At 37.7% G+C, this 21829-nt stretch overlaps 1 protein-coding gene across 1 annotated transcript in view; it reads left to right on the top strand.

The window, feature by feature from the left end:
- LOC121337750 (dynein heavy chain 5, axonemal-like) overlaps nt 1-21829 on the top strand; it is a 152442-nt gene that overhangs the window by 71283 nt on the left and 59330 nt on the right. The window contains exons 48-59 of the mRNA XM_041408038.1: nt 2397-2486; nt 2571-2807; nt 3311-3478; nt 7460-7666; nt 8903-9232; nt 10536-10742; nt 10830-11072; nt 11712-11866; nt 13570-14234; nt 15401-15681; nt 16056-16271; nt 19235-19402. Of these exons, the coding sequence (XP_041263972.1) occupies nt 2397-2486; nt 2571-2807; nt 3311-3478; nt 7460-7666; nt 8903-9232; nt 10536-10742; nt 10830-11072; nt 11712-11866; nt 13570-14234; nt 15401-15681; nt 16056-16271; nt 19235-19402 (2967 nt within the window). The remainder of the gene's footprint in view (nt 1-2396; nt 2487-2570; nt 2808-3310; nt 3479-7459; nt 7667-8902; nt 9233-10535; nt 10743-10829; nt 11073-11711; nt 11867-13569; nt 14235-15400; nt 15682-16055; nt 16272-19234; nt 19403-21829) is intronic.

Genomic DNA, 21829 nt, shown 5'->3' with positions numbered 1-21829 from the left:
AGTGATGGATGTTAAGTGAATAACATAAGTTTCAGCATGTCCAGGTATTGTTTAAATGAAAAAAAAAAATGTAGTAGCAACTTAATTTCCAGAAGTGACTAATTTTCTTCCTCCACATTAAATCTCACACTAGTTCAATTTGTGTAAAGGCTGCTACTGTGCCTGGAGCATAGAGCTGAACATATAATCCAAAGATTTTCTTACCTTTAATATTTAAATGCTGATGTTAAAATTAATATTACAAGTATTAATAACTTTCTATTACTGAATTGTTCTTTTGCTTGTCTAAACCCTTTGAATATGTTACCAACTTCTTGCCTGAAGAGTGTTCTGTAGTCCTGTGAGTTCTATAGTGATTGTACTTTGTGCAAAAGGACCATTCTTTAATTCGAACTTTTAGCATCTGACTTTGTTTTTCAGCCTCCTTGTAAGGGATAGCAAATTGCTGATCCAAATTCTTAAAAACTTATGTGTATTTGTCATGACCCAACTCATTTTCTGAGTCCCCCTGTCCAAAAAATTTATGCAAATTTCTGTGTTAATCCTGAACCCTTTTTTCAGCAATGTATTCTTTTAAAAATCATAGTAGTAATAAAATACTAATATATATGGAACTGATTTTTTTTCCCCATAAACTCAAAGAAAAATAAAACATTAAAAAACCCTTCATAAACTACAGAAATCTCATTGGAATCATAAGTACCATAAAACTAGTTCTGGTGAAAATTGGGCTCTTGATAGTACAGAATACTTTGACGCATGAAATATCTTTATTCTGTGTGTTTCAAATCAATTATTAAACAATTTACAGTGCCCTATGAGACATCTGGTCTATTTTACAGATGAAGGAGCTGAATCTCAGTGAGATTTAGCTCCAGATTGTAAAAGTCTTCGATTTGAATTTCCCACAGTGGACACTCCCCTGTGGCTCCCATAACACCCTCAGTTACACAGCTGAGCACCTGGTGTATCACTGGGGATGGACCAGGCATTTTTGAGGGAAAGCCACAAAAAGGCAGCACACAGAGGTGGAGGCACTTGTGCTAGTCAGCAGGAAATAACAAAAGAAGCAACCTGATACAGTGGGTGGCATCTCTGCCCATAGTGGGATGAAGGAAGTAGATGACCTCTAAGGTTCCTTGCAACTCTACCTATTCCATAATTCTGTGTATGCCCACACTCAGATTGTCTTCTTAGACCATTTATCTATAAACCCTACTCTAGATTAAGGTGCCTAAATGAATTTTTGTTGTGTGTGTGTTACCTGGTATTCTAGTGGGATGGAACTCAGGAGGATGGCTAAAAATATTGATTCATTCTCTGTGGCAATAAATATCAGCATAGGGCACTTGGAGAACTTCAGTGGCAAAAATTAAACTGAGAAGTGAAACAAAGCTGGTGAGCATGTGGGTAAACAACTCAGTGATTTTTTAAAAAGTATTTAAGTAAATTGTTTATGTCTCTGGGCAGTTGAATGTTTTCTTTGTCTTAGCTTTCTCCCTGACAGGACATGACATCTATAAATGGAATTCCTCCAAAATTACTATCTCCCATAGTATCCCTGTTATACTTTCACTTCCCAGAATTAGTGGGTGGTGTTGATTTCCAAAGATTAAGAGGGCAAATAGAACCCCAGGGCGAATATTATATTACAGACTGTTGAATGAAGGTGGAAGTAGGTTATAATTTACATCAGTCTGTACTATTGGATGGCAATTAATATTTTAAAATTTTGCATTGCAAATCAGAGAGGACTTTACATCAGTTTGAAACTTTGCTCAAGGTGTTGTAAAACACTTACAAAGACAAACACGCTAGCCAACACTATGAAGAAACCTGAGGAAAGTCCAACTTCCATTAAAATCAATTCAAAAATTCTTTTCGGATCTTGATGGGATTCTACAGGAAAATGACAGTATTGATTTCAAGAGGGACTGGTACAGTGTGATGCAGTCAGAACAGATATGACAGATAGAAATTTATAGTGGCAAGCTTGTGCATTATATATATATGTATCATCAGTGCTTTTTCTTCCTACTACAAAAATATCAGTGGTAGATTGAAATCTCTAGTGGAGAGCACAAAGGCAGGCAGATCCCTGAAGTAAGTGAACAGCATTCTTCAAATTGCACTTCAGGAAATTACTCCATGGAGCTCATATGAGTAGCTCTGCTGACTCTGGTACATCAAAGTTATTTTTCTAATATGCTATTGTTAGAAAAAAAAAAATCCTGGACAAAGTCTGAATATTTATAAGCCCAGAAATGGGGAAAGTTGTTGTTTGAAAATAAAGTTTAGAATATATTTGAAAATAAGGAATTGACCTCATCTAAAAATAAATCATGCCATTGAAACTGGTAAAGAGAATCTTTAAATAATGTTTTTTTTCTTCGCAGGATGTGATGGATTTTATTTTCTCTGCTGTGACACCAAAAATGTCAATTTTAGAATGTATGTACATCAAGCAAGCTATTGACCTCCTACAGGTAGATATGGCATCTGTTTTTCTCTCTCTGATTCTGTGATTTGTTCTGGGAGGGCAGTAGTTCTATATTGCATCCACTTTGCAGGGTTTGCTGTCTGGCCGAGATGAGAGGCAGCTCAGTGAGGAACATATTGCTCGCTTGTTTGTTTTCGCTGTGATGTGGTCAGCTGGAGCCCTCCTGGAGCCAGATGACAAGCTGAAAATGGAGCTGTTCCTACGGAAGCACTCTGCAATGAAAGAGCTTCCAGCTGTGAACGGAGAGGAAACCATGTTTGAATTTGTTATCAATGCCTGTGGACAGTGGGAGCACTGGTCAAAGAAGGTTTGTATGCTGCAACACGCTAAGCTTTCTTAATGGGTACACAAGATGTATTTAGTAAGAGACATTTTATTTCCAGCCCTACATAACTTGGTTAGGAAGATTAACTCTACCAAATTCTCAAGAGCTTCTTTTTTGAATGATATTTTTCTTTTCCCCATAAATATCTTCAGCAAAGAACAGAAATGTGCATTTGAAATAGATTTGGAAGTGAAGCAGAAGTGATCCTAACTCTGTATACTGTCTATCACCCTACTCTTTATGAAATTCTAGCAAGGAAAAGCTTTTATCAGGCACTGGAGGAATGAAAATATCCTGCTAGTCTAACACCATTTTATAAAAGCATGACAAGATACTGATTGATTACGAAAGGATACTTGGCTTTCAGGAAGAAAAGTTTTGCTGATGTAAATTTTATAAAGTACATTTGATTTTGTGTTCTGATTCAAAGTGATTGTGTGGGCAGGTAAAAATTCTCAAACTTTTTGCATGTCTTCCTTATGCAGGTCCCTGAATATATTTATCCTAAAGATTCGGTACCAGAATATACTTCCATTCTAGTTCCAAACATAGACAGTGTCCGAACAGACTTTCTAATGCACACTATCATGAGTCAAAGAAAAGCTGTTTTGCTAATTGGGGAACAAGGAACAGCAAAAACTGTTATGATTAAGGTAAGTGGAACAGAAAAACACATGTAATATATTAGTAAAATAATATTGCAATAGTTGATATTGGCACAAATGTTAAGCTGAAGTTAAGGATAGTTTCATTTTTCTTCAGGGTCCATACTAGCATTCCTACTGAGGCATTTTGCCAGTACTCACATGGACTACAAGCAAATACCCCCAAGTCTCTACACTTTAGTATAAAGGTTTCTTTTAAACTTTCTTTTAACAGTGGCCACAAGGTCAGATGATAGACCTTCTTTTCCTATGCTTTCTTTTCTTTTGAGTAGTCTAATGGAAAATTTCACTATGAAAATGTTGATTCTTGGAGGATCTTTTATTTTCCTGTGCTTTGTCAGTGGTGCCATATCTGAACTGATCTTTTGTACACCCTTGTTGCACAGCCTTTCTTCAAAAGTCAAACAGAGGAGAGAAAAATAACTTCATTCTTTAGTAAGGGTGGTTTTCAGAGGGTAAATTTACTGTTTGTTATCTGCTCTCTCAATTTCTTCACTGAAAATGACATGTTCTTTTTCTAGAAGGAAATAATAGGATTGCCATTAAATTATCAAATACATGCTTTCTGTATTATAAAATGGTGCAGGTTAATCATATGACACAAAAAATTTAATAACTTAATATAGAAAAGTCAATGATCAAAAGACTGAACAAACCCAGATGTCATGCCAAACTTGGCATCCCTTATTTAAAGAGATGGAAGCACAACATTTTTCAGCAGGGTTTCTGTGTTTGTCAGGGGAAAGTGTGGATTCTTTGATCAATGAGAGGTAGCTAAATAAAACTGATCTACTGTTGGGACAGCTGAATTGGTTATACAGGCATCTGTACCTTCACTGGAGGGTTTGCAGAGGTCTTGAAATGGAAAATAGCTGAAAAACACCAGCCTAAATTGACCTTTGGCTTTCTTAAAATCTGGAGCCATTTTGTGTGCCCCAGCCATGTGCTCTCTGAGCCCTGACAGAGAGTGAGTTGTACCTGTGCCAGCAGCCATTAATGCTATTTTTTCAGCATAGCTGCCGATGCCAACAGGCATGCCGGTGTAATGCCAGCTTCTGTTCCTGGCAGCAGCTGAGAACTATTTTAGCAGAGTGAAGAGGCGGGGTCTGGGTGGTGGTCTTGATATTCCACATCCTGGATTTTGTCCAGATACTGGCAACCTCCAGCCTTCAGATGCCATTCCTGTCCCTAAAAATAATTGAAACTGATTCTTGGGAGTTGCTTACGCTGAGTCTATGCTATAGAGCAGAGTAGCAGATATTTGATCTCATGTAAGGTCAGGAGCGAGTGCTAACTACCTTCACAACTGTTTCCCTTCTGCTTTCATCTTCTGTAGAATTTTGTTTTACTACACCTTGTGGAAATTGCTGGATATAAACAGTTAAGTGAATGAAAAAGTAAAAAGAGGCTTAATATAGAACACTTCAGGTAGTAATCTGAATTAATCTGAATAATCTTTGGTGTTGAGTAAAGCATCAGTATGAATCAAAATGAAGAACCTTGAAATGGAACATTAATTTAAGACCTTTATTCTCTGTACTATTAATTCACAAATTGCAAAAAAATATTTAAAACTAATATTAAACTGGTAAAGGACAGTTGAAAATTCTCTGATATTTTAACTAATGAAAATAATGGTACTCAATACCCTCTTCTTTTTCAAAGACAATTCTCATTTCTGTGCTGTGCAATATTACTGTTACCATGCAAACATTCTGAAATGCCATAATGATAAAACACAAATGTGTTTTTTAAATGGTTGAGAATTCATAGTTGCAGTTTGTTGGCCTAAGCCTGCTGCAAAACCCTTACCCAGCTGCTAATTGCCTCCCCTCCTCAACAGCACAGAAACTGAGGTAAAGACAGGGAGATCCTCAACTCACCAGATACCGCTATGGGAAAAACATTTGACTTGGGGAACGCTTTTGAAATTTATTTCTAATTAAAAATATAATTGAATGGTGAAAAACAAATACTGAAAACACCCTCTTCTCACTCCTCTCTTCTTCTCAGGCTCATCTTTAGTCCTTCATCCCTGACTCCTCTACCTCCTCCGTGGCCAGCAGTACAGGGGTATGAGAAATGGGAGCTGTGGTCAATCCATAACAGCTCCTCTCTCCCTCTTCTTCCTCATCCATGTTGCTCCCTCCTCCTACATCGACACAGTCCTTACCAGGGCTGCAGTTCTTCATGAACTGTTCCACCATGGGCTCTTCATGGTGTTACAAATCCTGCCAGCAAACCTGCTACAGCCTGGGCTTCTCTTTCTATGGGTCTGCAGGTCCTGCCAGGAACTCCAGCATGGGCTTCCCATGGGGACACACCCTCCTCTGGGCATCCAGCTGCTCCAGTGTGAGGTCCTCCATGGGCTGTAGGTCGATCTCTGTTCCACTGTGAACCTCCATGGAATGCAGGGGGACAATGTGCTTCACCATGGTCTGCACCACAGGCTGCAGGGGAATCTGTGCTGGAGCACCTCCTGCCTTCTCTCTGCTCTCACTTTGGTGTCTGCAGGCCTGACTTTCTCACAGCTTTTGCACTTATCTCTCAACTGCCAGGTAGCATTTTGCCCTTCCTGACACAGGCTGAGTGTCTCCAGTGGGTCTGCTGGAGGTGGCTGGAATTGGCTGTGTCTGGCATGGGAAAAGCCCTGTCCTCCTCTTGCCAGGGGCTGCCCCACAGCCCTGCTGCCAGCACCTGGGCACCCTCACCTGGCACATGAGCTTTGTGCAAAATGCTGGAGTCCTGAGGAGAGGTCTGAGCACTGACCTGCACCAACCCCCCAGCTGTGAAGAGTCCAAAGACAGGACTGTTGCATATACACTACACATGTGGGTTGTCATTTATGTGAGGTCTGAAAAAAACTCTTTCTGGAGGGCAACTTTTCTTAAACTGCTGTCACTGTATCAACAAAATTAACAACATTCATCAAAATATTTTGTGGGGATCTAGCTGTATCTTCTTTTCTGTTGTCACACAGAGTGTATGTCTCACTGGAGTTCTTAGAGCACTTCTTCAACAAGGATATACATTTATTTTTCTGAGGTACCAAAATGGGAACATTTCTAGTCAACCCTCTTACACAGAGAAGAATTTAAATGATATTCAACTTCATCATCATTGCAGAAGAATCAAATCTTTAAAAAGAATTTATGTTGGAAATTATGGAATTTTTGTGGCTATTTCCAAACTCCAGGACTTCTCCTGAGGAAAATATTTCCTATGCTCTCTCTGGCGCTCTCTCTCTCTCTCTCTCTCTCTCTCTCTCTCTATATATATATATATATATGTATATATATATATCCCTTGGTGTGACTATAGGGTTACATATTTTTATTATAAAACCTCAGTAATATGAAAAGTGGAACTTTGTTACTTTGGGGCATCCTCAGCAGCTGGGGGAATTGTACATATTCATAAAATTCAAGGATTAGTTTCTTCATTAAGAGAAGATAGCTATCAGTAAATATGATGTAGCTGGGTTTGATTTTACACTGCCATTCCTTTACACTGCTTTTGTTTTTAAGAGTTTTGGCTTTGTAGTGTACGTATAAAAATGGATTTGGTTTTTCCCTTGTTCCTTGCAGTCTGCTGTAATAGATCATCACTAACAGCTTAAATGTTGAAAATGTAGAAATGTAGCTTAAATGTAGAAAAACCCTAACAATTGCTAATGCAAACTTTATTTGCATCTTGAATTGGCATGCATCTACTTGTTGTAATACTTAGTGAAGTCTATTAAGAACTTATAAATTTTAATACTTAAAAATTTTATGCAAAACATTAACTGACAATTTGTTTGAATTTCAAGTTGCAGATGGTGTATTTATCTTAAATAAACTGTGTTCCTAGACTTTGAAGTTAATAGCAGGACCGAGATTTTTGCAGGGATGCTGAGCATCTGTGTCTCCTTTTGTCTTAATTCACTTGGAGTTACTGATGTGCTTTTAAATGTGGTTTATCTTGCAGAGTTACACAAGCAAGTATGATCCCGATGTTCACTTGACCAAATGCCTAAACTTTTCCTCTGCAACTCTGCCACATATGTTCCAAAGGAGCATAGAAAGTTACATAGGCAAAAGAATGGGCGCTACACACGGTCCTCCAGCAGGGAAGAAAATTACTGTCTTTATTGATGACATCAACATGCCTCTGATTAATGAATGGGGTGATCAGGTAAAAGGAAAATATTGACATGTGGGAGTTGGTGGTCTTACCATTGTTGCTGATGGGAATACTGATCTGTGTGTTGAAAAAATGGGATAGGTTGCAAAAAAGGATAATAATATGGAATAGAACAAGTATGTTTAATAAAAACAATTTCTCCAAGCCAGTTTTTGACATGACTAGTAAGCTGTCAGTCCCAAAAGATCAAGGACAGTGTCAAGCCACTTGGTGCAATCATTGTAGTATTTAAGTCTTTTGGTTTGGTTGCACACAAAGCTAGTAGGTTTTCCAAAGTAGCAGTCCTGGGAACCAGTCTGGGAAAGGAAGCATGCAAATCCAAGAAACACTGAGATTTTTGTTTGATCTGGTCTTGACTTTAAATTGCAGTTACTATTATGTGAAATATAAGCTGGTGGTGAGTCTAAAGAACAAGACTTAAGAAGAAACTGGGGTTTTTGAGCCTTGAGTAAAGAAAGCTCATAGGAGATGTTATTGCTTTCTGGAACTGCCTGAATGAAAGGAGGTTGTAGTGAGGTCAGTGTTGACAGGACAAGGGGAAATGGCTTCAAGTTATACTAGGGGAAGTTTAGATAGGACATTAGGGAAAAATTTCTTCACCAAAATGGTTGTTGAGCCTGGAACAGATTGCCCAGGGAAGTGGTGGAGTCACCATCCCTGGAGGTATTTAAGAGAGGTGTAGATTTGCACCTGGGGACATGGCTTAGTGGTGGATTTGGCAGTACCAGTTTAATGGTTGGACTCAATAATAAAAAGGTTCTTTCCAACCTAAACCATTCAATGATCACAGTTGACATTAAAGACTAGCAAGCTGTCTTGAGGTATTGAAAAAATGCTTATAGACCTATACTCTGAAAATATGATAGTAATATAAAAAAAATTCTGCTGAGAAAAAGCAATTTCCTTGCTTCCAGTGTAGCTCTGTACTCAGTGGCTCTGTGCAAGTGGATGTGTGACTACACATTGTGCTAAATTAACCATTCTTTGTCCCTGTCTAAGTGCCTGTGTCAATCTGAAGATATAGTCTGAACTGAAATGTCTTTTCTTAAGTTGAAATTATGCAAATTCAGTTGAATGTCTGACTTCATGACCACAACTACTTAGTGCATGAAGCTTACATGCAGCCAATGCACTGTGTCTGAGTGCTTGGTTGACACATTGCATGTTGACAACCTTGAAACGCTTAACTCCTCCATTCCTTTTTTTTTTGTTTCTGGCTATATTTAGATCACCAATGAGATTGTAAGACAGCTGATGGAACAGAAAGGTTTCTACAGTTTGGAGAAGCCGGGGGAATTCACAAATGTAGTTGACATCCAGTTTGTAGCTGCTATGATTCACCCTGGGGGAGGTCGGAACGACATCCCACAGCGCCTGAAACGCCAGTTCACCATCTTCAACTGCACACTGCCTTCCACTTCCTCTATTGATAAGATATTTCAAACAATAGCTGAGGGCTATTTCTGTGAACAACGACATTTTCCTGCAGAAGTATGTAAACTGGCTTCAGCATTAGTGTCTACAAGTCGAAAGGTTTGGCAAATGACAAAAGCAAAGGTAAAATTACATCTATTAAGCCCTTGAAATATCTTTTGTACGATTGTGTGTGTTTGTAGTTCATATTGTGAAGCTGTGACCTGTGGGTGTAACTGCTGGCTGATGCCTCTGTTCTGAATTGGATGCTCTGAGCACCAAGTTACAGATAAAAATCCTAATCACATGCAGTGTCTTTTGTAGCTGATATAAGCATCACATTATATACATATAACATAGTAGACATAGCTGATAGGAAGATTGAGAGATCTTCCAGCTGAGAAAATGTTGAGAACACAAGGAACCAGAAATTAAAAATTAGATAGGGACATTCTGTAAAGCTGTTTGGGATTGTGAGAAACTTTAAAGATCTGAATTTTAGGAAAGAATTCAAATTTGGCAGAGAGGGAATCAGTTAGAAACAAATAAAATCTGGTATTTATTAACTTATAAATATTAATTTTTTCCATTTCAAACAGACTGTTACAAACATTTGACTGCAATTCCTGGGCAAATTTTGCTTTGAAAGAGATAGAAAACATTAGGTATAGAATGAAATTTGAAAAGAACAAAACTACAGCTTAAAAATGTGTGTCAAAGTTGTTCTTCTTCTGAGAAAAGTAAAGGAGAGTGGGATTTGTTAAATTCCTGTCCAGAAAAGGTTGGTCAGAATTTCGCAAACAACTCACTGTAGACCTATACTTGGTTTACACAGGGAAATAGAGGAACTTCGAGTGAAACTATTGACTCGTCACTGTTCACCAATATATTCAACAGAACTGGTGTTTATTACTTCTAATTAACTTCCTTTCCTAGAGAAAATGTAGCTTTTTGCTAGGTTATAAATATTTTCCCAAATAATGTTTTCTCAAATTTTGCCCTTCCCTTCCCTTCCCTTCCCTTCCCTTCCCTTCCCTTCCCTTCCCCTCATGAACCTTTCCCCAGATATTCTTGGAAAGGACCAAAGAGAATAGCAGACATGATCTGGAAGAAGGGGCAGGAGCAACACCACAGGATAGGCAATATCGACATTTTTACTGTGGTCTTCAGTGCCATCATTAACTTAACTGTCTTGGCTATCCTTCAGTGCACGTTCCTGGGACTCGAGAGATTAAAAGAAACTCAGATGAGATCAATGTGAAATTAAAAAGCTGGTTGTTGCTACTGTTGTTTCTTCATTTTATGGTTGCCTCTTAAATGCCAAGCATTTATTTCTGCTTTAACATAAGACTGAAGAACATATCTACATTCACTTTCGCTTAATAATAAGTAGAAAATATTTTCATTTAGCAGTTATTTGAATATAGCTCATGACATTATTTTGTAGATGTTACCAACTCCAGCTAAATTTCATTACATCTTCAATTTACGAGACCTCAGTCGTATTTGGCAAGGAATACTTACAGTTACTTCTGATGTCTGCCAGAGCATCAGTGTTTTGGTAGCCTTATTCCAACATGAGTGCAGACGTGTTATTGCAGACAGGTTCATCAGCCAAGGTGATAAAGACTGGTTTGAAGACATGATGAGGAAGGTAAGCAAATAGTATTTTAGTATTTGCCACAGAAAGAGGCCAATGACATATTTCATTACTAATGCAATCCTTAATGTATTGTTGTAGATTGTTTCTGAGGAACATGGTCAAGATATGTTTGGAGATAAATGCACGGAATTATACTTTGTGGATTTCTTGCGTGATGTCCCGGAGACTACTGGAGATGAGCCTGATGATGCAGAGTTGAAGGCTCCTAAAATTTATGAGCCTATCCCATCTTTGGATTACTTGGCTGAAAGATTACGGATGTTCATGCAACAGTACAATGAAACTGTCAGAGGATCAAAGATGGATTTAGTATTTTTCAAGGTATTAACACTTGTAATTGTATTAATACAGAAAGTGCCTGGTCTTTTGCACTTAGTGATGCATGGATCTTGTATGTTTCTATCACATTATTTTGGAGATAGCTCAGGACATCTAGGTGGTTTATACAGTGCACATGGTGAATGTAGTCTTGCTTTCCTGAAAGTCACCTCCTTGTCAAAGTCTTGATGCACAGTGCTTTCTTCAACTTTAGTTAGAGTGGTTTGATAGAATAACTACACCAGTTGAATAAGAAATGCATACAGTGCACTTGTATTTTACTTTTGTCAGTCTATTTAGAGATCTTGTATATAGGTCAGCTGAAAGGTTGGAGGAGTCCTTTCTTCTTTTCCTTCTGTCGCCTAAGGGGCATGCCCTGAGCCCTGCTGACAACAAACTGTGCATGTGACATTGCTTCATACAAGCTTGATACAAGGACATTTCTCTTGGGCTGGCCCTGCTGCAGACTGAAGTCAGGGGGAAATCTCCTGTTGATTTTGATGAGTACAGGACTGAGTTTTTGACATAGGCTCCAGAGAAGCCATCTGGCTGTTGGGAAGCTGTTGCTTGGTGACACTCTTCTAGTTGATTATATAATGCATCATTTTTCATCTCTTCATCCCCTTTTCTCTCAATACACAGGATGCAATCATCCATTTGATTAAAATATCACGGATCATTCGTACTCCACAAGGAAATGCATTGTTGGTAGGTGTGGGTGGATCTGGAAAGCAGAGTCTGACCAGACTAGCAGCATACATTGCTGGACACGAGAGCTTCCAGATTACTTTAACAAGGTAACACAATGCGGTGGACATGGACATTTGCTCCTTAATTTGCCATAGAAATGAACTCCTCACAATCAGGTCAAAGAAATGCAAACCACTAAAACATTTTATCCCTCATTGTAAATGACATTTCTGGTCTTATATAGCCAAACTGCATTATGGCAATTTCTGTTAATGACTTAATATTTTGTAATGCTGGAATTCTGTAATTTAAAAAAATGTGAAGTGAAAAGGAGTAGCTACTGCCTTCCTTCTTTGTCTCTTTTGACATAGGGTTTACATACATAGGGCTGAGCAATAAAGACCAGCCAAGTGTATTCTCCTTTGCAAACTATTAAAAATGCTGAGAAGTATTCTTTAGAGAGACATATCAGGTCTATGAATAATCTTATGAGGCTTCTGATGAAAGGAGAGATAAAGAAAGACATATCACAATCTTTTCCTCTATCCCAGAAGCAGAAGAAAGGAACACTGAGAACACGAAACAGGAGGGAAAGAAAAAACCCAAAGTGATAGAACAGGATCCCTAGATTTCCAAGATTAATAAGACAAATATTAATAATGGCAATGAATATGGAGGGAGGAAGCATGAAATTAGCAGTGAAGAGTGGATGCTGGGTCATGTTTTGTCTCTAAGTATCATTTCCCATAACTGGTGTTAGATTATTGAACCAGATACACTGCTATTCTGACTCAGTAGGGAAATTCTTATGTTCCTATCAGAATACCACAAATCACTTTAATAACTGTAGCCGACACATACAAACTGAAGAGCTGGATTGTTTCTCAAGCTCTGAAGTGCTTGCTTTATGAGTATTTATAGAGCAGAAATAAGATGGAGCTAAAAGAGAACTGGAACACTTCCTGTGCGGCATATTTAATATGTGAAGAATGGGTCATGTGTGTATTGCACAAATTGCTTATGACTTTGAAGAGATTCTTGGAAATAAGAGACTGGTTACAAAGAAAAGAGGTTTCTAATTTCAGCTTTAGGTGGTTTGGGACAAAATCTGCCATTTTATTAACATTATTTTATGTCGTTTTATATTGCACAATCTGAAATGTGTAGTTTGTGTGGAACTTATCTGAATCTTACCTACTGTGTGCACCAGCTATAAGACACATAACAACAGACTCAGTCATGGTCTCCATTTGCAGAAGAACTGATCAGCCCAAGAGATAATGTTCAAACCTAATTTCTGAGGCTTGATTTTTGTTAAACCATATAACACAATAAACCCCTCAATTTCATTCTCTTTTGTCTCTTAATGATTTCCTTTAATCTGCTCTCAGTATCTTCAGAAGATAATCCAGCTGTATTTACATAATGGTTACAGGTATCAAAACCTACTTGACAACTTAATCCAGCTGTATTAACCTATTTCTAATAAAGAATTTACGTCTGCAAACCATGGGGATACAAAACAGCATCATAAGTGCCTTAGATATAGCATTGCTCTCACCATACTTTTCCCCAGCACATTATTTTGTTGACTTCACCTCATTTCACATGATTTATATTACTGATCATTCACTTTGGGAAAATGTTTATGAAAAAGAAACCTAAAAAATGTAACCAGGAGCTATGGTATTAAGTTCTTATCTAGGTTTTTTTTTTTTCTTACCTCAAGGAAGCTGATCCAGATTATATATATCTCCTAAGGTGATCTGTAATTCTTGTTCTCTCTTTCCCTAACCCTTTTCTATTCCAGAACATATGCCACCAACAACCTTTTGGATGACCTGAAAATTTTGTACTGCGCTGCCGGTCAAAAAGGAAAGGGTGTTGTCTTCATATTCACAGACAATGAAGTGAGAGATGAATCTTTTCTTGAGTACATGAACAATGTTTTGGCTTCCGGTGAAGTCTCAAATCTTTTTGCACGGGATGAAATAGGTGAAATCACACAAGACCTGATTCCAGCAATGAAGAAGGAGTACCCAAGGCTTAGTCCCACTGGTGAAAATCTTTACAATTACTTTCTTGCTCGAGTTCGGAACAACCTGCATGTGGTTCTTTGTTTTTCTCCTGTTGGGGAAAAATTCAGAACTCGTGCACTCAAATTTCCAGGTCTGATTTCAGGCTGTACCATAGACTGGTTCCAGCATTGGCCTAAAGATGCTCTTGTAGCAGTTGCACAGCATTTTCTAGCTTCTTACCATATTGAGTGTACAGATGAAGTGAAACAGAGTGTTGTTAACACCATGGGAACAATACAAGATATAGTAGCTGAAAAATGTGTTGAATACTTTGAGCGATATAGAAGACGGACTTTTGTTACACCAAAATCTTTCCTGTCCTTCATTGGAGGTTACAAAACTATTTACAAAGAGAAGTTTGCCAGTCTTGGAAGTTTGTCTGAACGCATGAGAACAGGTACTGTAAAAGCTTCTTGATTTTTGTTCCTTTCCATGTTTTTAAAAGGGTGAGAAGAATCTGAATAAAAGGATATAAAAGCATGGATTTTGATTGTGAGCTTGCATTTATTTGGAAGCAGACTCAAATATTTTCAGCTGTATTGTGTGTGATTACAAAATGTGGAGAGGTTTTGTTTCCATGAACTTCGTGAATGTGCAGATTAAAGAGAAGTTTTGGAAATAGTATTAGTTAGCAGGTAAAAAACTTGAAACTCCTAATTTGACATGTATGTATGCTGAGGAACTAATGAGATCCTAGTTTTCACATTAGCATGCCATGAGTAAATCTGAGAAAAGGCAATTAAGTGCTCATATTCAGTCCCTCTGAGTAATTTTTAAAGAAATAGGCATATGCCAAAGGTACAATTTTAAAAACATTGCTCTGCACATGGTCATACATGGTAAACAACTAAAGAGTCTCTTAAACTGAATGCTATTAGGAAATGAATGTGAACGTAAGTTGCAGACTTGCCCTATGCGCACATAAGTCCGAAAGGTAAAGGGTGGCTGGCTGTCTGGAAGAGCAAATGTGGGCTTTTTTGAGCTAGAAAGATATATATGATGAATTTACATTTAGAGACATGCATTTATATATGAGGATGTTTATACTTAAAAATTTTTCTCATAATTTGTCCAAATTTTTGGAGCATTGTATTGCTCAATAATCAGTAGGGTTTTTTTACCCCCAGCTCATCTGGATATTCCTGTAATGTTGAATTTAGAAGTTCAGCCTACTCTCCTTGTGTCTTCGCTTTCATTGCCAGGTTCCTTTGTTTTGTACAGAGTACAGCCTGGTACTTTTCATGTTCTCATGGATTTCAGAAATTTCACACAGAATTCCTAAGACTGTCGTTTCCATGCTAACATTTTTGAGCATGTGTGTTTAATATGTAGTCTCCTTCTCACGTATAAGAATATAAATAAGTGATCAAATGGCAGATTCTGAAGGCTTTTATGCATTAAAAAAAAATCCCCTGCTTAATTTTGGTGTTCAACAAATGGGATCACTCATTGGTGTTCCTCAATATGAATCTGAGCGACTTATTTTAAATATTCACCTTGCTTCTCTGAGGTTACTTTCTCCATAGGTCTTCCTGTTGCTAAAATGGAATTCATCCACCACAGGTCTTGCAAAACTGATGGAAGCTGAGGTTTCTGTAAATCAGCTCTCCAAAGAGTTGGTTATGAAGGAAAAAGATTTGGCTATAGCTTCAAAAAAAGCTGATGAAGTTTTATTGGAAGTTACTATGAAAGCCCATGATGCAGAAAAAGTTAAAATGCAGGTGCAAACAGTAAAAGACAAGGCTCAGGCTATTGTGGATGACATTGCCATTGATAAAGCAGCAGCAGAAGAGAAGCTTGAAGCTGCAAGACCTGCACTGGAAGAAGCCAAGGCAGCCCTGCAGGTCAGAAGCAAATATATTCTGCGCATGCATGTAGTTAATGATTATTATGTGCAATAATATGACTTGTGCTTCTAACTTGGGAGGATACAGGGGATTGAAAGAATGGCACTAACCTGCAAATCCTTGTAGAAAAAAACCTGAAAACTGAAGGAGGGAAGAGGTAAGATGGTCAGTACTCTACTCTCAGTTAATAAAGCAGTCATAGAGTGGGACTACCTTTAAAGACTTACTGCAGTAGTGCTTCTGAGGGACCTGTAAAACTGCAGCAATTGCATTGCAAGTACAGTCCTCCCAAAAGAACATCATTCTTTGCAATCAAGCAATTGCTTAAATAAATGATCTATTTTCTTCTATTTCCTTCTATAATTTTTCAGACAATAAAACCTTCTGACATTGCAACTGTTCGCAAACTGGGTAAACCTCCTCACCTGATAATGCGGATCATGGACTGCGTACTGCTTTTATTCCAAAGGAAAATAGACTCAGTGACACAGGATCACGAGCACCCAGGTGTAAAGCCATCATGGACTGAGGCTCAGAAGCTAATGAATCATTCAGGATTTCTTAGCATGTTGCTTACTTTTCAGAAGGTAAGTAATTAATAGGGGCACTACTGTAACCATGATATTTTATGAAAAAACCTTTGCTAGGATTTTTCCCTCCTGGGAAGCTGAGGAGCCTCAGGAGAGAAATGTAAATAATAACTATCTGCTGCTGTGGAATGCAACAGGTACATCTTCCACTGGTCCATGTGGATTGTTTTCAATTGATGACCAATCACATCGACCTGTGTCAAGGCTGTGAGCAGTCACAAGATTTTGTTATGCATTCTATTCTTGTTCTTTCTAGCCTTCTGATTAATCTTCTCTCTCTATTCTTTTAGCATAGTTTTAATGCAATATTTTAATATAATAGATATCATAATATAATAAACCAGCCTTCTGAAAACATGGAGTCAGAACTCGCGTCTCCACACATGGGGCACCAAACACAACACACTACTGCTTCAAAAACCATCTTCGGAGTTCACATGCAAGTGTCTTCTACTATCAAAGGAAGTATGAAACAGTTTTGTCCATCTATAGTTGTAGATACTTTGTGACCATTCTTTTTCATTTTCATGGTTCATAATCTCAGTAATTTTTCTCCTGGGCCATGCAGTGGATTCTAGCAGACAGAAGTGTCCCAAGCACTAGATCAAATCTTGAGAAGCTGAGTGCTCTTATTCAGGCAGTTCCTGCTTCTGAGTAGGAATTTGTCTTAAAAGGACCCACTCTTGGCTTTTTAATGGCTCACCTTCTCCAGTGCTACCAGGCCTGTTTGCCTGTAAGGCACTTGACAATTCTGTCTCTAATTTGCTATGGAGCTAGCAGGAAATAAGAAAAAAAAAATGAGCAGGAAAGGTAATGAGATGATTAGGGAACTTTTTGGGGTTCTTTCATGAGAAAAATAGTGAAATGAAGAATAATATTATCAACTGTAAGAAAAATAAAATTGAACAGGTTTTTAGTTCTATCCGGACAGAAACTTGTGCAAGGTTCACTGAACTGTGAGACAAAGGAAAATTCTCTATAGGGAAGAGAAGAAAGATGTCACAGGTAGCTGGACCAGAAAAAGACCTAGGGTAGAATATGAAATGGCAGAATCGTAGCCCAGCTTTATAATCCAGGAGACCAAGCAGATTTCAACAAAACCTGGCTTTCCTGCAATGTTGAAGAACATACTTTCATTTGTTCTCTAATGTTTTAATCTGCTTAGCTGAGCATTTTGCTGATGCCTTTTCTAAGCTGCTGGAGTGTTTTTGTTGTGAAGATCATTCTCACTATCCCCAGGAGCCATTTCTCCCAGAGAGCCACATTGTGGAACCTTGCACTGCCTCTCTAGACAGTTTTTTCCTGGGGCTGTCAGTCTGGTCACTTTTCCAAGTGCTATCTCCACTAAACAGAAAGAGGAAATTAGTTTTAAGATAGCAAGGACTAATTACGCCCTCCTTACTCAACTTTCTGTCTAATGAGACTTACAGAGTTTTGGCACTTATTAATAGTGCATGTACTCCTGCTGGTAGTTGGCAGCACATTTAACTCAGAGGAGTCAGAACAACTTCTGTGGGACTGAGTTCTTGCAGGAAGTGATACTGATGAAGGTGGGGTAGGATACTGGATTATTTCAATCACTGGTGAAGTCCTTCACATGCTGTCTATTTCTCATTTTGAGTATCTAGGACAAGAAAGCTCATTGTGTCTCACTAGACTACACAGTTTAATTGTTTGTGAGATTTTTGTTCTTTCCTAATATTTTTAGGCAATGAAAATTAGTGGATGAAGAAGTTCATTGAGTTCAAAATTAATTACTTAAAAGGAAAAGCATGGCATTTTCCAAAATTTGAGCAGAGATTTAGGCCACTGATGATTGATCTTTGCTTCACCTTTGCCAGCTTGTTAGCTCATTATTTTGAGTAGGAGAATAAAAAAGTCTAAATTTTTTTCCAGCACTATTTTACATTTTAGCAAATAATCACAGTGAAAACATCATCATTGCTGATCTTGGGAGTAATATAGTGAATGTCCTTTTTATTAGAGTAGCTAAGGATCAGATAAGTACAAGGCAGTCCTTTCTGCTGTGCAGAAAAACAAGAAAAGGGTAAATTGCTTGACAGTATCAATGGTGGATGATTTTTAGATGCATTAAAATAAAGGCATTAATACATTGCCAAAAAAAAGGGAAGATTCTTAACATATCTATTGTTAAGCAGTCATTTTTGGCCTGTATAAGCTCTTCTACTTTCTACCTTGCTCGAGGAGATGAATTCCATTTTCTTCTGACACTTACATAATTATAGATTAACCACCATCATCAAAGATCGAGCGTTTCATATTCTCAGCAGATTGTGAAAGGGGAAAAAAATGCTGGGATTAGAATAACAGCTGAAAGACATTTCTTTCACAGTTAAGCAAAAGGGTTAGCTTCAGTGAAGTGAAGACAGTGCCTTGCATTTTCACCCTTTTCCTTCTGAAACCTGCATGTTTGGTTCCTTTAGCTGTGTTCACACCAGTGCCTGTCTGATGCCATGGTGAGATTGTTTATGGAACTAGACTCGAAGAAAATTAATCAGTAGTTTTCTGACTTATATTTCTGTCATAACAGTTTCCAAATTAGATCACTGAGTGTTGGTGAGGGTATTAAAGTTGGGGCAAAGACATCTGGTTGAGGGGGAAAGAGAAGAAGGTGCAGTGTTGTAGCAGCAATAACTTAGAACAGCTTAATTTGTCACGGAGTTACGAGCTCTAGGAGCATCTGTAAAGCTTATGTGTCAAATAGGGATATTAAATGCCAACTCAAGTCAATCTGTTGCAGTAGAAGTAGGAGTTATTTTCACGGGTACACAAAAACTACTAATCTGTCCTTTATAAGAGTGAAAGGCAACAGCGTTGCTTTGTTGATTTATTCTGTAATAAGCGATACCCCATGGTTTTAAAAAGAGAAATGTTTCTGTGAAGCAGACCTTATTCAAAAACCCATTTTAAAAAAATAATTTTTCCTGTTCATTGACTAGGACTCAATTACAGAAGAAACTGTGGAGCTTTTAGAGCCTTATTTGGATATGGAGGATTATAATCTTGAGACTGCTAAAAAAGTGTGTGGAAATGTAGCAGGTCTTTGCTCATGGACACAAGCAATGGCTTACTTCTATGGTATTAATAAAGAAGTTCTTCCTCTTAAGGTATTTCATATTGATAATTTTATTTTTTTGAGAGATTAATATAGTCAAGTGGAAAAAAATGTCATGTTATTTTGACTAAAAAAGAGATTCTTGTTTTTTCACACCTGGTTGTTAAGTCAAGCACGCAGAGGTTTAATATGTCCTGGCAACTTTTTCCCCTTACACACAACTACCCTGTGGTACAGCTTTAACTTGTGTGAACACAGTAAGCATTCAGTTGGTTCTTTCTAGAGTCTGTCTAGCTGTGCATGGGAGATAGTGATACCTTCTCTGCCCTCAGCCAGGCAGTATGCCTTCAACAAAACCCCTCAGTCCTTCTGGCCTGGGAAGGAATCTACTCATTGTGGTCATGATAGAATCTGGGAGAGGAGAGGAGAGAAGAGATCAGTCTTGGCACAGACACATTCTTTAAGGAATTTAGCTGGAATTCATCTCCCTAAAAAAAATCTTGGAGTTTCAAACTACTATGTGCAAGTGCACATGTGCAATAAAGAAAGTAGTTGTGTGGTGTAGAATTCTGTTGAAACATTGAACTGAAGTAGGAAGTGATCAGCTACTGTTGTGTGAATTCCTACAGCTAGCTTTATTGTCTTGGAAATGTTCCATTTGTGAGCACATTGAAAATAAGGGTCTTTGCATATTTATATAATAATTTATAGTCATTGCTCCTACAGTGAGTTTTATGGTTCTTTTCTGAAGAAATACATCCAATCCGTTATGCTTCCACTGCACTCATGTTTGGTTTCTTATTGAATAAGCCACTGTATCAATGGTACAGTCAAAACTCTGCATAATCTTTTAGTATACCTAGACAGATCTGATTCAAATGTGTTAAAAGCATATTTTTTTTATTCAAGTAACTCAAGAGAATGCTGTATTTTCGTGATATATAACTAGCTATTTCCTTTTCAAATAATGGGATGTTCACTAATGAAAACAGAATTTGAAATGTTACCATTGAGAGCTATAAAAGGGAGCAAGACCTGGGGGAAATAGTGGCTTTATATGCAAATGCAGCCCTGAAAGCTGGAAATGTGCTCTTGTAGTTTTTATTTGAATAGATATAATTTAGGATTACATATAAATTTAGCTTTGTGTTCATTCTTGTCACACTGAAGCTGAAAAAAAATGAAACATACATATCTTGACAAAGTGGTGCCTATTGTCAGGTATAGCAACAGCCAAAAATATTTAAAAAACTGAAGATGACAGAGGCAGGGAGGAAGGGTGTAAAGTATGCAGGAGATATTGCAGGAAGCAGTGTAGTGATGCTAAGAAAATAATTGAAAATAAGTGTACAATTAAACTGCATAAAGTACTAGCCCAGGCTAATCCATCCAGTGCTAAAAGCAGGTTTACTGAATGAATTAATCAAGCTGCTTTATCCTAACTGCTGTTCCAAGATATAAATCCCCTTAAACACCTTCAAAATAGATTCAATATATTTTTAAATTGCATCCTAAGTGAGACTCATTACCTCATTTATCTTAACTATGACAACCTGTGAAAACTAATTGATAGTGACTTATATTTTAGTGTGCAAAATTATTTATTTTTATATATAGATATATATATTTTAGTGTGCAAAACCTTATATTTTATAGCTTATATGTTTAGTGTGCAAAAATCACCTAATTCCTAGGAATGGATATTGGCATTCTTTAGATAAGTGACCTGCAGACCAAGGGTCATTAGTTAGACTTTCCTGTAAACCAGCTTGCTGCATTAACCTGAGAATTTTGAAACACCATCTGCTCCTTATCCATTATTTGAAGAATATAAGAGCAGAATGGAGAAGCCCTGACTTTTGCTGTGATACCGTTAACCTCCAATTAAAATACTGTGTATAGGAGTATAATTTCCATAGGGATGTCTGCAGTGACTTTAATTAAGTTCTCCTTAGGCTGTTATAGTGATCAAGGGAAGTTTGTTTACAGTTTATAAATTCTGTTTGATATTGAGGATTCTCGCTGTCACACTCAATTTTAAGTATGAGACTTTATTGCCTTTTCTACTTTCATTTGTTTCCATGCTGAACTAAAAAACCACAGCAAGCAATGAAAGGAAATCTTGCGCCTGAAGAAGAGGTAATAGTCAAGGAGTGTTGATATTTGATAGTTGTCCCTTTAAATAAGTGTGTCCTTGACGAGGTGATGCCCGCTGGGCAGGAAAACAAGCATGCAAGTCTGGATTCAAGGCCCACAATAACTGTAGAAGGAAAGCATATACTTTAGAGGGGTGAAGGGAAGGATTAGGTCACCTAACGAAACAGAGTGAGGTCAGGACATGTAACTGAACAGAAAATATGAAATGTCTTTCCCTAGCTAGTACAGACAGTGAAAAGCAGATAAAAGGCATGATTTCTGGGCCTTTCAAAGGTTATTTTAGTCCCAAAGAATGGTCACTGATAGCAAAGAAAGTGAGGCC

Source organism: Onychostruthus taczanowskii, unplaced genomic scaffold (genome assembly GCF_017590055.1).
Source record: "Onychostruthus taczanowskii isolate IOZ18803 unplaced genomic scaffold, ASM1759005v1 scaffold29, whole genome shotgun sequence".
Classification (NCBI taxonomy): domain Eukaryota; kingdom Metazoa; phylum Chordata; class Aves; order Passeriformes; family Passeridae; genus Onychostruthus; species Onychostruthus taczanowskii.
The sequence above is the reverse complement of the archived record's forward strand: the minus strand, read 5'-3'. Positions and strand labels throughout refer to the sequence as shown.